This window comes from Corylus avellana, chromosome ca4 (genome assembly GCF_901000735.1).
Source record: "Corylus avellana chromosome ca4, CavTom2PMs-1.0".
In the NCBI taxonomy this organism is placed as follows: domain Eukaryota; kingdom Viridiplantae; phylum Streptophyta; class Magnoliopsida; order Fagales; family Betulaceae; genus Corylus; species Corylus avellana.
Genome location: NC_081544.1, coordinates 36,479,191 through 36,496,950, shown reverse-complemented (window position 1 = coordinate 36,496,950; position 17,760 = coordinate 36,479,191). Strand labels below are relative to the sequence as shown.

Genomic DNA, 17,760 nt, shown 5'->3' with positions numbered 1-17,760 from the left:
GAAGGAGAAAAGAAGAATGAGGAGAAAAATAAGGAGATTTGGAGCTGATCGACATTAAAATGAAAATCAAAATCAAAATCAAAATCAAAATAAGAATGAAATGTAAAAAATGAAAAAAGAAATCAATAAATAGGTGGAAAAAATTATATATATATATATATATATATGGGAATTTAATAAATTAGTGATGCTTTTTTAAAAACCATCACTAGTTAAAATGTGTTGGTTTGGACAAACCATCACTAATTAGTGTCGAATTTACCCAAACTGACACATTTTTTCATTTCACTACCCTTGGTTAGCTACCATTTGGAACCGTCACTACAAAACCATCATTACTTTTGTAGTGACGGTTTTTAGCCCCAACCCATCACCAAAAAACCATTACTAAATCTCTATTTTTTTATAGTGCCTGTAACGAACTTCTCACAGAAATTCCAAAAGAGTAATTTTTTTTTTTTTACAAGTCCACACAAGGAAAGGGGAAGGGAGGATTCGAATTAGTGACCTTCGCTTCATGAGACGTGGTTCACAGGCGATTGAACTACTCCTTAGGAAGGAGAGATTCGAATTAGTAACCTCCGCTTCATGAGGCGTGATTTATAGCCGATTGAACATCTCATTGGAGAGGGAGTAACTTGTTTTTGAAATAGCTATAAAGGCAACATAACATTGAGACATTGAGTCCTTCCGTCACGTCAGGAGAAAAATGTGTTACCAAAGATGATCTTTGTTACGATGACGCTTAAGGGGGCGACCTTGTAAAGAACCCATTTGTATTTTGTAGGTTCTTATAGATCGACATTTTCCGCTGTAGAAACTGTTTCTAACAACTCCTATAGCGATCTCAAAGTTTTAATGGCAACACTTGTCACCACAGTAAGTCATTTAGAAGGACCTTACTAATTATTATTATTATTATTATTACTATTATTATTTACTTTTTATCTCACGTGAAAAGGTGATTAGCTTAAAAAAGAAGAAGGAAAAACCCGAAGTACAAATAGGCAGCCCCAGCCCAGGTCAGAAGTGAAATTGTAGAAAAATACGGTTACTTTCCTGAGTAGTCAATCAAACTCGAACAAAATCGAGGCGCTCCTCCGACTCTCCGAGTCCTGGGAGATCATCGGCCAGAGAGCGTTTCGAATTGGATCCTTAGGCGTTACCGAAGAACTCTCGGAGATCACCTTTAATCCGACTTCGATTTTCAAAATTAGGTATTTATGTTTTCACATTGTCATTCCAGTGTCTAAATTGTATTTCGATTTTAGGTCAAGAACCTGAGGGTTTTACTGCTATAGGTTGAGCAAATGGTTTGAAGATTTGATGAGAGATGAAAATTTACATATCTGGTAGCTAATTTCTACTTACATATATTAAAGGGTTAGAGTTGAGGGATCTATGAGTATATGCGTACACATACGTTTGATTGTGAAGGAGTTAACTATTCAGCAAGATTGGAGAGGCGGAACTTGAGTTCTTGATGCTATCTCTTTTTCGTTTTTTAAAATTTGTCAGTTCTTTATTCATCCAAAAAAAAAAATTGTCAATTCTTTGTGCTTGTTCTTTAATTGGAAGAATGTGACTCTGTATATTACCGTGTGAAAGATCAGCACAAAACATGTTGTTGTTCTAGTTTAACCGGATTATACGATGACATTTATGCATGTTCATGAACTTTTACGCTAAGAGTATTATCCCTGACAGGAAGTTCTTAAGCATATTGCTGCTACTTGTAAAGGAAGTGCGCATATAAGTAATCCATAATCCAATTTGGAGGATATTGAGCGAGAAAAGCTTTCTTATTTGCATAAGAGACAATGCGGAATCAGGAAGGGCCCCAAGCAGATGAGGAATCGGAGGCCGCAACATCCATTCCAACATCTGAGTTGGATGACTGGGCAAATTTTGGGGATGATGATATTATGCAGCAGCAATCTGCAATCCGGGCTGAGGAAGCAGTGAAAACCCTTTTTGTAGGTGACAAGGTAAAAGCAACCATAACCTTTTGAAGTTCTTGCATTTGACGAAAATGCTTTTGGTTGTTTCATTATGATAGTTTAGATTTAGAGTCTGTTTGAGATTGCGTTTGAGAAATAGAGCTTTTAAGCAAAAAAAAAAAGCTTTTGTGCAAAAACTTCATTTTTAAGCTTTTGCCAAAAGTGCGTTTTGTCCATTTTTAGGCTTTTAGGACCTTCAAAAACGCTTTTAATTTTTTTACCAAACGAGTACTTTTTTCTTCAAACAGGCTTTTTGAGAGTTAAAAGCACTTTTAGGTCTCTTAAACGCAATCCCAAACAGGCTCTTAGTTTAGTCTGCTATAATGGCTATAATTGAATAATTACACTTGACCTTTTTTTGTTTTCCCTTTTACTTTATATCAATGGTTTATTAGCACATCTTGATCTTTTCTCATCAATGTGCTTGTTTTACCTTTACTGGGTATTCAAATATTGTTTGTGCTTCCCGTGTAGTTTATGTTCTTCTCCCATATTTTTTTTTCAATGCAAATTGCTGTTGGTTTTATAGATTCTTACTGGCATCACTATCATGAGTTGAGGGTAATGCATCTTCTTCTTGTTCTGATTTCTAAATATGCATGCAATATTAAGAAACTTTATGGTGTTGGAACAACAGGAACCACTGTCTACACTGGCAGCTGAATATCAATCAGGGAGCCCTATCTTGTTGGAAAAAATAAAGGTTCTTTTTGTTGTGTGTGTTCTGCATTTATTTCTGCAATCAGTATTTTTCTTGTAAGTTAATTTCTATTTCTCTTAATGCAGGTGCTTGGTGAAAAATATGCTGCCATTCGGCGAACAAGAGGAGATGGAAACTGCTTCTTTCGAAGCTTTATGTTTTCATACCTTGTGAGTCCTAATGTGCATCTTATGAACTCTTTTTATTCCCATACTCTGGCTGTTTACCCCTGAGATTTTTTATTGGGGGAAGTAAGTGTTGCAGTAATTTTAGCTACTAAAATAATTTCTGCGCTGCATAAATAGGAGCATATTTTGGAATCACAAGACCGAGAAGAAGTTGATCGTGTCAAAGCCAATGTTGAGCAATGCAGAAAAACACTTCAGAGCTTAGGTTATGCAGACTTCACTTTTGAGGATTTTTTTGCAGTAAGCATATTAATCTTTTCTTTTTTTTTTTGTTACCCATTAATATGTAATATACATTTATTTATTTTTTCTCTGTATACTCTTTATATTCGTGTGTGTTTGGCATATTCCTTTGAGTGAATATAATTCGACATGTTTCAAATGAGATAAATAACTTATAACTGAAAGTCACTGGTGATATGTTCTAGTTTAACGCAGTGTGGTTTTTTTAGTCATTGCTCTTTCTATGTTCTCCACTTGAACTTAGATTGGCTCATGACATGAATAAATTGGCTTTATGAAAATTCTGGATGTTCTTTACAGCATCAGGCTTTTTGTAGAAGTAGGTTAATTATGTTCACAAATGTTGGGACTTACAATGGTAACCACAAATTTGGACTGGATTCACTTATTGTCTATGAGTTATTATGTATGTTTTTGAACAAACTGTGTTGTCAGGCAATATTTGATGCAGAGGTACCATTAAGTATTCTCTTTCCAGATGTTAGAGTATTTTCCTTAAGATATTAGAATAATAAAAACAGATTAACTCCAACTACCCAATACCTTAAAATGACCATGTATCCTAACACTCCCTCTTATATTTGGGCCTAGTCACCTCAATGAGTAGGCTTCAAATGTGGAACTTTAAACTTATGTAGGATGTATGGAGTAGAGATGAGGCTTATACTTTTAGGACAATTATGACTTGTCCATAACCTTAAGCTATTGGATAGTGGGAATTTTTTCATTTAATTATTATTCTAACACAGGAGATTTTATAGATTGTAGACACATGTTGCTGAGGAACATATGATTATATTGCATTGTTATTCATAACCAACTTGTAGGTCCATGGTTTTTACATCTCTTCTTCACACACAGAATGGAGTAGTAATTACTGTATTGACACTGATGACTAGCCTAAATTGTGAACATCTTGATTCTCTAGTGATTCTATCACGGATTTCCACCAAACTTGATATTTGGATTCCTTAAAACATGGACAGAATATTGAATGTAATATTTCCTCAGTAATTACTGCATTGATGACTAGCCTAAATGGTGAATATCTTGATTCGTGAGTGATTCTATCACAGATTTCCACCAAACTTGATATTTGGATTCCTTAAAAGATGGACAGGATATTGAATGTAATCTTTCCTCATTGTTAAAGTTCGACATATCTTGCAATCACTTTTCATAGTTTTCCAATTCAACCAGAATAAGAAAAGAAATGAAACAAATCTTTGGGACTTGTAGAATTAAAATCCACGTTTTCTTTCATAGACTTCTAGCATTTAGCTATTGTTTTGTTTGCAAATGGCTATTGTTTTTACATAGATGGCATACTTGGAATTTGCCTGGTGATTGTATATGACATTTATTATGTAGTCAGCGTGGGTCACCAAGCATTTTTTTTTTTCTTTTCTAGTAAGTTCTTGGCAGACAATGAGATAGACCTTTATTTTTTTATTTTTTATTTTTTTTTTTAATTTTTTTTTAAAAAAAAACCTTTCATTTATGAATTGGCTTTGGAAGTGAATTAGACACTGGTTTTGAAAAATATCGTTTGTGGACTCTAAGAACATAGCCTGCTTGAGAACTTGGAATAGACCAAGTGCTTAGGACATTTATTGTGTGGACCATTATATCATAAAATGTTGGGCAAACATTGGCATAAACCTTTTCAATCTTAAGTTTTTTATGTAAATAATTTTGGTGGAATACATAGCCTGTTGTTCTAATTTTAAGATTTTGTTTGTCTTTTATATTGTTCTAGATCGTAAAATTTTTCTGTTGGAAGTTTAATACTCACTTTTATTTAACAACCTATGCTTTGTCTGTATTCTATGTGTGAACAAAAATTTCAGCTATTCCTTGAGCAGCTGGATAGTGTTCTTCAAGGAAATGAAACTTCCATAAGGTGTTGATAAGTTGCCACTTTACTCTGGCTTTTTTGTTCATAATTGTTATTTGAAACTGTAATCTGACGCCAAATTGTTACGTTGTCTGCATTAGTCCAATTTAATCATTCTTTCAGTGTGTAAACTTAAACATGATTTATTATTTGCTACAGTCAACAAGATGAGATTTTACTTAGGAGTCGAGATCAGTCGATATCTGATTATGGTGAGTGACTTAAGACAGACAAATTCCTTGATTTAATTTGCCCCTTATTAACCTGACAAATTTTGTTGGATAGTTGTAATGTTTTTCAGATTTGTTACCTCTGGTGAAATACGAAAGCGCTCAGAGTTTTTTGAACCTTTTATTACGGGATTAACAAATGCAACGGTAGAGCAGGTTTGTTTGTTTATTATCTTAAAAAATTTATGGCATACTTATCAGCATTACATCGGTCTTCTTTCAAAGCTTTATTATATTTTTGCTGCAAGTGGCTTGTGTAATTACCATTAGACGTACCCCTACAAAATCAATGTCATTCTTATGGAGATGAGTAATTTATATAATCTTTTTTAGAGTAATTAAGTTTCATTGGGTTGTTATGCAAATGGTTACATGTCAATCATTATGGAAATAGATTGTTTCCTAGCAAGAATGGTTAAAAGTTTTCATGGTTACAAGATTTAGATTGAAGGTCTGCTATTTTAAGTTCGGAAGCTCTCTCTCGTGTTTATCTGGTTTGTGTAGTTTTGCAAGTCATCAGTAGAACCAATGGGTGAAGAGAGTGACCACGTGCACATTACTGCCCTGTCAGATGCATTGGGTGTGCCAATCCGTGTTGTGTACCTTGATCGCAGCTCATGTGATAGTGGTGGTGTCAGTGTAAATCATCATGATTTTGTTCCCGCTGTTGGTGATCTTCCAAATGCTAGTGGCAGCTCTGAGACAGTTACTCCTTTTATTACATTGTTATATCGCCCTGGTCACTACGATATTCTCTATCAGAAGTGAGGCTCATACATGGTTGTGGTAAGCTCTTGTCTTTTATCTTTCTTTTGGGTCACAATAGTAGGACACCGTGTAACCTAAACCTACTGAAGTGAAACAGGTGAATTACTGAAATGCCTTTCAACAGAGAATGATGGCAGCATCCACATGATGGTGCCCATTTTCTGTGGGCAACAATGTAGCAATGGCAATGATTGTGTGAAAGAATCTTGCTACTTGTGAATTTGGTCCCAAGGACACGGTATTTATCTGAGTTTATGTTGGGATGTGTATTACAGGTTGTTTTTGGTTGCCCGCTCTCGGGCTAAATTTGTGTTGACAGGACATCTGGTGCCGAAAGGTGGAAGGCCAGGGGCCCTATATTAGTTCATGCTGTAACTTGTTCTTAACTGCTCTAAAACTTCCGAGCTGTGTGACTGGAGACGATGGGTCAGAAGCATGAGGTTCCTCAAAACTTGGGACTGTTGTAGCTTTCAGTTCTTAATTGCGTGAATTGTGTTTGAGCTCCTCACCTGCTACTTAATCGTCCGTATGGAATTGCATTCATAAAAAAAATATTTCTGTTAGTACTGTTACTACTGTATGAGTTTAACTCAATTTTTTCGGCCTATGGTTCGCTATACTATACATTCTAAGGTCCTTGTTGGTGCTTTTTTTACTGTATTGAGGGTTGGTTTGGGTTTGTAATTTAAAAAAGTAGCAAAATTACAGTTTTTTACTTTTAACTTTTAAAATTGTCTGGTTAAAAAAAATCTTTTAACTGCAATTTTAAAACACAAATTTTTACATTTTAAATTGCAATTTGTTATTATTATTATTTTTTTTTTAAGAAATCGCAATGTAAAAAACATCCCAAACATTTTATTTATGGACTAATACGACATTTTCGGTGAATTGTTGGACTTTGGGGGGTTGTGTAGGAAGTAGTGATGGGTTTAGGAATCTCATGAAAGATAATCTACTTTTTACACTTATTTTGTACCCATTAAAATGATGTGATTTAAGTGACTGTAAAGTCAATTAAAACATATTACATCCGTCTGTAAAAGATGTGTGATAAATGGGTTTAAGGAGTTGCATCAATTTATTATCAATCATTGAGGAACGAACTTGGTATCTCATTTTTTAATTTATGTCGCAGAGTATCTTGACGTGACAACAGTAGTTCGACCAATACATCTTCTCTCCAGGGAAAACACAACAAAATCAGTTTGACAAAACCTCCCTAACCAATAACCATTATACCTCACAAATTACAGATGGGATCCAAGCTCGGCAATCAATAAACAACAAAACCAGGGAAGAACAAAAGAGGGAGGGAGGGAGGGAGAGGGGGGGGGGAAGCCTTGTCAAAACGCAGTGAAAGTTCTCTTCATTGCTCAGAAACGTCTATACATATGCATGTCATTTTAATAACACTCTCAAGGCCATCCAAAATTTTGAAGCTCCAAGTGATGCTCCTTTTCTTACAGTATCAAAAATTGATAAGAAAAACCAAAAGAAAACCGGAAATATACTTGGCTTTGGTCAGGGATAAGATAATTTGTTTCCCCTCATCAGCCATCTGGAGTATAGGTCACAAGTATTTTGATCGGATAAGATTTAGATTACTCAGTAAAGTAAGGTTAGTGCCCACAAAAATATGTTGCTTGCTTAGTCTAACTCCTTTGTAGAACCTGAAGATGGATCTCCAGTATGATCCCCCCCATTTCCCAATTTGGGTGGGCTTCCTAATCCTTGATGGTTCTCCTCATGGGTGTTGGTTCGAGCTTTTCCAGATCTAGTACGAACATTAACCCCCATTGGGAAGGGCACCTGCAAATTAGAGAAGGTTAGCATGAGATCCCTTTCTTCTGTGCACTATTCTCTCTCTCTCTCTCTCTCTCTCTCATTATAGTAACAATAATTACAATAATAATGGTAATATACTTGTATGCAAAATAGAAAGTGCACCATGAATTTGGCAGGCTGTTTAGGTTCTGAACATTTTCGACAGCTTCAGAAATACATAATAACTACTTAAAATGTAAAGTGCATGTATTGTTGCAATTTTCACACCTGATCACCAGCATTGGGGCCATCAGTATTGAAGAGAATTGGTCGGCATCGCTTATCCTCATTCATCAAGCTTGAGTTTTGGAAATGTGCAATGAGAGCAGCTATACCTTGTATGCGAGCATATGCAAGTGATGCCACCTTTTCACTATTAAACTTCTCCCATTTCTTTCCATTAAATGCCTGTCGAAATTGGAATTTTATTTTAGCTTTCGTCTTTGTATTTATCTTTTCACCTTAAGGCTTACGTATAACAAACCTGATAGAATGGAATGATCAAGCTAGGTTCTTTCATGTTGATGAATGCATACCCCACATTACATTTATTCTGCATAAAAAAAAATGTTCGAGGGCATTAAAAATACAGACAAGAATTCCATGTACGATCACACAGCAAGTCAGTTCTTACCGTAACCCAAATCCTCATCCACAAAATTAAAGGGCATTTGTAAAGAAGATTGTATTTACCTTAAAATCAATTGGTAGATAAATGAAATCATAAGTTCCTGGATGGCGTTCATCTATTGCAGCCATAAGCATCTTTGATGTATACCTAAAATTACAACCGTATAGATCCTGGTATTAAATAGTGTAAAAAAGGAAATACAGGTAACCATACTAACCAATGAGAAGGTTACTTCTATCTGCAGCAAGATTGGGAAAAATATGAATTATAGCTATTTTCTAGGACAATCTAGCATGCTAAAAGTCTATATTCCAATTCCTATCCCTTGAAATGCTTAAATGTATAACACGAGATTTCCTCTAGCCAAATTAGCTTGATTTGTAAGTTTTAAGACCGCCACATCAAGTGGGTCATGCAATGACCTCTGTCGAATGGTAAAAGATGGGAGTTTGAAACTCCTTGAGGGTGCTATTGACGCTAGTAGCAGTGGTGCCCAACCAGCAGTAGAGTTCAGTACAGTTTGGATATTGTTTGCCAAGGAAAAATAAAGATTCAAAGAAGACTCTATGCCAGTCAAAAGATGCAACCCATCAACTAAATACACTCAAGTCAATTTCTGCCATAGTGCCATATGTCGAGCATCTTAAACTGATGGAAAATGGGCAGATATTTAATGGATTTGAGGCTTAAGCGCCACCTATCTTACTATTGCACAATTGCCCTCACCTTGAGATAGAATTCAGAAATCCAAGGATTATTTGTGCACCTTGTGCACGCCAGGTTAGTACCATATCAAATGATGTCAAAGAACAGCTAAATTTTACAGGAAAGAAGTAATATCCAACTACTAAAAATATGATCTCAATATTGAAGTGAGGAGCCTCTTACTTGTTGGGAATGTTCTTTATCATAAGTGTTGTTCGGCTGTCATCCCCTCGCATTATTCTGTCGATATCAAGTTCATACTGTTTCTTGTTGTCAACCTGACTAGAGCCACCTTCATTTCTACGGCTTCTAGCACGTTCATTCGGAGGATCAAATGAATTCATCATGGGAATCATTTGGCCTCTGCCAGAAAATATCATGCACCTCTGATGATGGGATTGGAGTCCTATATTTTTTGTGGGAATGGGCAGGTCCATACAATTTCCACCAACATGAGGAAAGATGTTATGAGAAACAAATTCCATTGCATGCAGTGAATTATTAGAAATTCTCATGTTCCCAAGAGAACCAGGATGAAATCCAGAAGCCTCAGGGGATTCCCCTGCATAGGCATGTTGCCTATCCCAAATAGAAGGATTAACAGCAGGTGCTGATCCCACATGGTGGTTATTTATGGGTAAAACTGAATTCAGCATATTAGATGGTGCTCTAGGAAGTCCATGCAATTGCGGTGTGGGATGCGCTCCACAAATTCCATTGACAAATGATGGTGAGTTTGGCCACATCATTCCCAGGGGCTGAGTGTGATAGGAGCTATTCCACACATAAGGATGTCCAGAAAGAGGACGGCTACCATTACCAGCAGATCCGAAAACTGAGACAGAGAGGAAACGTTAAATCAACATATCAAAAAATAAGAAACAAACCAAACTAATTATATTTCATTTTCATTTCAACTGGAAAAGCAGTTCAGACAACTCTATATTCCAAATTGACACTGCTTTACAAAGGTTCATTTAAATACGAAGCCAGTGATAGTGTATTAGATTGCTGCATCCAACACCATTACATGGATATCACATGCAGAGCATCTGCTCAAATCACTAGTCAAGTACAAGGGGTTAGTGAGGTAATTTGACCTTCCATAGTGCTGGAATCACATTGGATATCAGATGCAGAACATGCTTGAATATGGAACTAAGGGAATGACAAAGACTTATTTAGCCAATAAACTATATTGTAGACAACTGTTAAGGAACAAGGTAAGCCATTTTGACAAACCCAGTGAAAGTCAAGTTGACCACTATTGTTTCAGGCTTTTGCTATTTCTTTTAATTAATTTTCTTTTATTTTTTAGAAAAGTTAGAATGGTTATGCAATTAGGAAACAGAAACACATAAAACAAAATCATTAAAAGAAAATGCGCCTCGTAATCCATGGCACTTACCACCTTCATTGAGTTCAACTGAGTGCCCATTTGAGCTTACTCTAGGCAACTGCCGGTTATCAAATATTTCTGGTGGACTGGGATTGATATTTGCTGTCATGCTGCCCGGAGAATTCATATGAACACCATTAGTTAAACCATCATGATACTCCGGAAGTGAATGAGGATGGAAATTTGTAGTGCCTCGAATATCAAATTTCAGTTGTCCTGGTGAACGTCCAGAGTCAGCAAGGCCAGGCTGATTGCCAGCTGATTCAACTCTCACAAGAGAGGGTAAGCTGTTAGGAACACTAGATGAGATCCCATGATGAAATGCAGCTTCCGTAGATGGACTATGCACTGCACAGTGTACCCCCAACATAGTTCCATGATCCATGCTACCAGATGTGATTGCCACTTGTGGAACTGGGACTGTTAACAAGTCTTAGTGAGACAACATAAATTTGTTTCTTAGTCCAGAATTAATAGTTAAAGAGCAAAATTTTATTGGCAATTACTATACCAGAGAAGCCAGTGGTTGAGTCAATAGGAGGGCTACTTTGTTGCAGATAAGGGCCACATTCATCATGCTCCAACTCAGGAGGGAATTGTTGTGTCAAACTGTAGCCACAAAGAAAACCAAAAGAAAGGCCAAAAAAAAAAGAGGGAAATTTTGAGTAATGGATCCAAAGCAATGAATAATGCAAAGGTCATTTCAGCATAAATAAAAGCACAGTACTCTGTCCAATTTTAGAAAAGTCAAGTAAGAAGCATAAATCATAATTATAAACGCAAATAGTAATGCATATATCCAGCAACCTTGTGCTTAGAATAAGTGCTTATTCAATTCTTGCCCACCAAATGAGACGAAGTATCATGATTTTATCCTCACCTACACTACTATTCCACATCGGGCTAAAGTTAAAAGGAAAAAGTAAGAAAGAATATACAAAAAATAAAATCAGAATTATTGTGCTTAGAGAATACTACCGTCTTGATCCCCCTGGACGGCTTGGCTCTAGCTTAATTCGCTTCCCAGCAATATCACTCCTGTTTAATGCACGAAGAGCAGCCTCTGCAGCTCTAACATCATAAAATTCGATAAACTTGTGATGACTTCTGTGTGGGGTTTCACGAATCTGCAATATATGAACAAGAACTGACCATGTATTAGTACCCCCATTATACTTTTGTTAAGTCAATGGTAAAAATCGACCATGAATTTACCTCCTTGATTTCTCCGTAGGCGCCAAAAATCTGACAAAGTTCATCATTTGAAACAGAGGAATCAAGATTAAATACCACAAGTGTACCCTGATTAACATCTTTTTCTGAAGGGTTGTCCTGATAGACAATAACCCACGAGGCAAGAAGTCAAGCAAAAATGAATACGCATAAATTGATGGAGCATGGAATGAACTACCTAATCACCAATGGATCTGTTGCAATATAATGATAATCCTATCATCATGCTGACATACATACAACTATGATGATGGTAGATTGAGGAAAGCAACACCGTCCATAAACAAGAACGAAAATGCAGAAGCCCACCTTCGGAATCGAGTAATGTATGTCAAGCTTCCTACGTCTCAATGGTTTGTTCTGGAGTGCTTTCATCGCATTTCGGGCTGCTCTAATATCATAATAGGAGATCATAACAAAACCACGATGCTTGCAAGCTGTATAGAGAGTGCGGATATCTCCATATTGCTGCACATTCATGATATGAAATTAAAAGTCAACATTCTATAATGATGCCCAACTGAAAACAACCTGGAGCACAAACTAAACCACCAACAAAAACAAAGGAAAACACACCTCAAAAAGGGTCTTCAATTCAGAGTCTTCAACATTGCTATTTATATTTCTGACAAACAATGTCCTAGAAGGGTGTTCACCATGTGGGTGTTCACCAGCTATTGAACCATTAGATGCCCCTGATTGACCATTAGAAACTCCCCCAGGAAAGCCAGAATTCTTTTGTCCAGCAGATGAACCATCATCTCCCAAATCCATTCCCCCGACACTGCTAAAAAGGTCTAACTCCTCCAGATCATCCCCGCCACTGGGTTGGACGATATAGTCAAGCCCGTCAGTCAGTCCAGAAAGCAAGTCATCATCATCAGGTAGGAGGTTTCCAATGGTTTGGGCCTCAATTTCTTCCAGGGATTCAAAGGGTTCCTCTTCCTCATAGTGGGAAGCAACAGTATCAACAGAATGGCCATATTGAGCATTGTTTGATGATAATCTCACTGCATCAAGAAAATTCATATGAAACTAAAGGGTATAAACCTGTGATTCAGCAAGCACTATCCTAACAAAACCTACAACCTAATGCCAAATCTAGAAATCAATGAAGTTAGTTGTATGACACTCTTATACGTTCAGGCATGTAAGCTGGCAGCAGCACATAGCTATGTGCAAGCATACAAGCGATCTGGGGAAAAGGTTACTTACACTTCCTACTGAACAACTCCGACAACGAACTTGAGAAGAGACTACTCTCATACTGAGCACCCATGATGCTACCATTGTTGCCTTCTAGAGAATAAGATGCCGGCTGTACATTCAAAGTCAATGAATGACTGGATGCTCTCCCTGCTCCCACAGCAAGGCTATTTAAGCTAAACTTTACTTGCTGGTCTCGTACTAGGAAAGACTCAGGATGTTCCAGGGACTTCACTGTCTGACCTTCCATTGGTATATGTTTCTCCATAGGTGATGCAGTAACTGAATTACTGCTGGCTGTTCATCACAGTATATTAGTTAAGGAATATGTGTTGCAATTGGCTACAAGTAATATCAATAAAATTTGACATCCAAGCATATCCATATAGACATATAATAAATCTATTCACTAATGCTTATGAAACTCATTATGGAGGAGCCATGCAAAGAAGTTTGACACCCTGATCTCCTCTTGGTCTAAATGCCACAACATATCTAGTAATAGTAACAATGACGGAATACATTCACAAGAAAGCATATAAATTTTTTTTTCTAGACATCCATGCAATGGAATTCGAAGAGAGGGCATTGCCAAGAAAGGAAAAAGCTATTATGAAGTTAGTGTGATTCATACAGGAAAGTCGCATATTATTTTTTTCAATAATTAACAAGCCTTCCAAGTTCCAAATGTAGACAAGTATGCTGTCATAAACTCAATCACAATCCCTATTACACCCTAGTGATTAGAATATGAGGAATGAACAGCCTCAAAATATTGGAATTGCTAGTTTAAGCATAAGACCTTAAACGGATTGAGTTCATTGCAGAATTTGCTAGACTCAAATTTGAGCCAGTTACTTTAACATAAACTGAGTTGAAACCTGGATGTGACAGAATTCTAATAAACATATATAACTTCAAATTTTATTTAAGTTTGAAAGCTGACTAAATGATCTAAGTCTAAGAAAAAGAAATTAGTACTTAGTTTTATATGTGGAGCAATAATATCTAATGCATAATAGTTCATTCTACAGTCAAATTTATAATATATTGTGCTTGATTGACTTAGAAACTTAAAAAGGATAGAATTCTACTGAGCAGTTTGGGTTATGCTGAGAATATATAGTGGTGTTCTGAGCAGGAAATCATATGAGTACCACATTATCTTATGCTTACACTCTTTTCTCCCGAATGTAAGCACAAGATAATGTGGCACTCAAATTACTTCACTGGTCAGAACAACATATGACTTCACCAGTCAGAGCAACATATGCTGGCTCCGATAAACTGATGTGACACCACATGGAGTCATGCATCAGCAAGAATTACAGTTAACAGAACTGAGTAATAATTTTTCAAGGAAAGTACAGATATAATCATCTAATTTTCGCTCCACTTCACAGATCTATTAGAGTTGGAAAATGCTTTACTCTTTGGTAGTATGTGCATCTTTTATCAAGTCTACCTCATAATGCAGAAATGCTGTTAACTCTATTGTCCTATTTTGCAAATTCTCAATCATATGGTACTTGGTATCCACATCTATTCACAATGACATGGGCCTAAACTCACCTTTTACATCCAATAAATTGTGAAAACAAATTTTTCTAATTTAGAAAAAATTTAACTACCATGGAAAAGAAAATTACATGAAGGGTGTACTAAATGTGCAAATATTTTACAAATGGAGTCCTGCGGGGAATAAATCCCATGCGTTGGGCAAATAATTCCTTTTCAAACAGCCAGCTTCTCTAGTATTAAATCCACAAAAGCACAAATCATTTAAGACTACAAATTCAATGTCAACTTACACTTAGCAACAATAATAGATATTGAAAGCATGTTGGTCATGCTTCCACATAAGTGTACTTAAGCAAGAAAAGCAACACCAGCTGAGAATTTTAAGGAAACACACTTTGAAAGTAAAAGATTCATGCTTCCTTCACTTCTACCACCCCACCCACCCCTCAATACATGCATTGTGTTGTAGTGCATGCCTCCAAAAGATGAAAAGTCATATTTATGATATTTAAAATTCTTGCTTCTGAAATTTTTAGAGAAATCAATATTACAAATGAGTAACCATTAAATAGGTCATTGCATAGTCCTTGTTTTCTCCAGATTTCAGATACTTCCTATTCTTATATGTTTCTTATGAAACATCTGCAATTCTTATACACCTCTTACAACACTCACACCAGAAGACTGACCACGGCAAACACTAAAAGACATGAAAAATGGAGATAAGGAACTATGACTTACCCACCATTTCCTTCTTGAACCTACAGAACAAATTCTAAATGGATGCATAAATTTAGACAGGAGCCAATTCATACTTGCTGTGAGCAGAAAACAGTCAAGGTCTCTTGATTTGTTGAATACAAAAGAGGAGGAGACACAATTGTGACTATCTTGAATCTACCAGGATATAGTTTAATTGCAATTAGAAACCTCTCTTCAAAGCATTCTGACAGTTACATCTAATACAAGCTAAATCCAACAACAATTCAAATGGAGAAACTGTACACGTACAGCAAACAAATCCACAAAAGAGGCGTAAGTGTTCTCTTTATGGACCAAAACCGTAGGACCTTCATGTTCTAAATTAATGATACTCACCAAAGCCATCAGGGACGCTATCCGACTTCCAAAAACCAAGCTGTCTCTGCCAAGCATAGAAAATGGAAAGAAATAAGGACAATTGGATAAACAAACTCAACTTGAAGAACCAATAAAAAATCTCTGATTCCCAATTACGCGCTATATCCATACATGAAATTCTATTTAAACTACATTGAACCATGGATTCCTATAACATAATATAAACTCAAGGCAGAATCAGAAACATAAACGGGTAATCAGTAGTTCAGTACCTCGTTAGGAAAACGCAAGTCATCAGAGAAGTACGAAGACGACGAGGACAAACCAGGTAGGTCCATTGTTTTAGATGGCATTGCAAAACCTAAGAGTGGTAAAACCCTTCCAAACAAAATAATGCCTTCAAAAGAAAAATTCCAGCTCTGATGCCGACAACATGCATACCTCTATTTGTAATTCAAAATTTTCCCTCCAACAGAAAAACCGAAAAAGAAAATCTGCATGGTAATTATATTGGTTCGTCAATTCAGATATTCAGATACAGAAAAGTTACAGGGTAAATTATGAAAAGTAAACCCTACTAACTTGGATCAGCTTAAGATCTTGGATATAACGCGTCAAATTATGACGAATAGAGAGAGAATTCATAATTAGCATTAATTATAAAAGTCTGAATATGCAACTAACTAATCACAAAATTCTTAATTATCTAAAATATTTTTAAATCCGAGGGCAATTTTTTCAGAAAGATCGAAAGCAATGATTACACGCGTGAAATTATTAAAAAAAAAAAAAGGAAAAATGAAAAGAGAAAAAAAAAAAATCTTAAAATTCAGCAATTGATGGCAGAGTTTACCTCTACAGCTTCCCGCAAGCTCCAATCAAAATTTAAGGGTTGAAATCGGAAAAGCACCGATCAAAAGGATCAGAAACAAGCTCGCACCTAAACACATCAAATTGCGACGACAATTCAAAACTTCTTTCAAATTGCAATTGGAGCAAAAAACTAAGGACGAAGATATATAAGTATAGACATAAGAGAGAGGGACATAGGCGAATAAGATATTTAAAAACAAGGTGGGAATGGGAGAGAGAAATCGAATAAATTACGGCATAAGGCAAGGGGATTGAAGAAGGGGATCATCTAGGCATCTGTGCCGTGCAAGATCCTCCAAAGCTTTGATGCCTTTTTTCCCTGCATTGCACGTTAACTGCACCCCTCACCTCCCCCCTTATTTTTCAATTTTTTTTTTTTTTTAATTATTCCATCATATTCTCTCTCACAAGCACAAGTTTTCTTTCTCTCCATCTCTTTCCTTCTATTCTCTTCATCTCCGCTAGAGTTTTCTGAACCTTCCGTCTAGATAATTCCAGTTTCCGGCGAGACCGTGAGTTTCTCCGGCGAGATTCCGAGCGCTCGCCAGAGAGAGAGATAGAGAGAGATAGATTAGAATTTGGACCCTGTGGACTGTGGCCAAAACGGAGATCAAAAAATGGGACAGTCGCCGTCAACTGTTAAACGGCGTTAAGTCCGAATCCGTTGTGTGGTCTCGGGAAAGGCAACGGGGAAGTCTTGGCTGTGTGTTTTCATATAATCTCCCTATCTCATGCCACGATGGCAGAGTCGAGCGGCTCAGTTGATTGGTTGTGGTCGTGAAATGACATTATTAGCCTTGAGAGAAATGATTGAGTCATTGAAACGGTTATTGCTTTTAGGTAAAACAGGCAAGGTGGTTTAGGTAATGGTCTATATCTAATCTAATTCGTCGGGACGAGAATAGCTCAGGGGTTTGGTACCGTTCGGAACTCTCTTTAATTAGTGGGGCCTTGAGATACGTGCGGTGTTTAAAAATTGTTGTTGTTATCTCACCGGGAAATAATCTGGTGGTCCGGACAGCCAAATAACATTTCAGAATTGTGGTTGAGAAACAGGTTTTCAGATTTTTATTGACCACGCGTCAGAAACTAGGTGGAGGACAATGTTATCTGTACGGATTATTCCTGTTAATTTCCTTACCTGATTACGGGGCCACAATCATTAGCGAGGTTACGTGGCCATTTTAGCGAAAGAGAAAACGGTAGCCTTACGTAGTGATGCTTATAAAAAAACGTGAACTCTCGGTTTCGACTGACGC

General features: G+C 36.6%; 2 protein-coding genes across 5 annotated transcripts; one reads left to right on the top strand and one right to left on the bottom strand.

The window, feature by feature from the left end:
• Positions 1–1,021: 1,021 nt before the first annotated feature.
• Positions 1,022–6,676, top strand: LOC132178765 (OVARIAN TUMOR DOMAIN-containing deubiquitinating enzyme 1). Of its 3 annotated transcripts, none has more exons than XM_059591303.1 (10): positions 1,022–1,217; positions 1,708–1,988; positions 2,638–2,703; positions 2,787–2,870; positions 3,006–3,128; positions 4,982–5,034; positions 5,188–5,240; positions 5,314–5,414; positions 5,763–6,044; positions 6,346–6,676. In XM_059591303.1, exons 2-9 carry the CDS (start codon positions 1,821–1,823, stop codon positions 6,024–6,026), a joined length of 912 nt encoding a protein of 303 aa, XP_059447286.1. In that variant the 5' UTR covers positions 1,022–1,217; positions 1,708–1,820; the 3' UTR covers positions 6,027–6,044; positions 6,346–6,676. The 3 variants fall into 3 exon arrangements, with proteins under 3 accessions (XP_059447286.1, XP_059447285.1, XP_059447284.1); XM_059591302.1 differs by having other exon boundaries at positions 1,023–1,217; positions 1,712–1,988; positions 6,302–6,676; XM_059591301.1 differs by having other exon boundaries at positions 1,023–1,217; positions 6,302–6,676.
• Positions 6,677–7,369: 693 nt separating this feature from the next.
• Positions 7,370–17,155, bottom strand: LOC132177398 (protein MEI2-like 4). 2 transcript variants are annotated; one of them, XM_059589691.1, is made up of 16 exons: positions 16,736–17,155; positions 16,482–16,568; positions 15,901–16,122; positions 15,647–15,692; positions 13,037–13,324; positions 12,398–12,831; positions 12,131–12,289; positions 11,804–11,833; positions 11,567–11,715; positions 11,100–11,197; positions 10,598–11,008; positions 9,373–10,024; positions 8,547–8,631; positions 8,338–8,406; positions 8,082–8,261; positions 7,370–7,838 (listed from the first exon to the last, which is right to left on the bottom strand). In XM_059589691.1, the coding sequence occupies exons 3-16, from the start codon at positions 15,979–15,981 to the stop codon at positions 7,677–7,679; spliced, it is 2,844 nt and encodes a 947-aa protein (XP_059445674.1). In that variant the 5' UTR covers positions 15,982–16,122; positions 16,482–16,568; positions 16,736–17,155; the 3' UTR covers positions 7,370–7,676. The 2 variants fall into 2 exon arrangements, with proteins under 2 accessions (XP_059445674.1, XP_059445673.1); XM_059589690.1 differs by having other exon boundaries at positions 11,804–11,920; positions 16,736–17,154.
• Between the last annotated feature and the right edge of the window lie 605 nt (positions 17,156–17,760).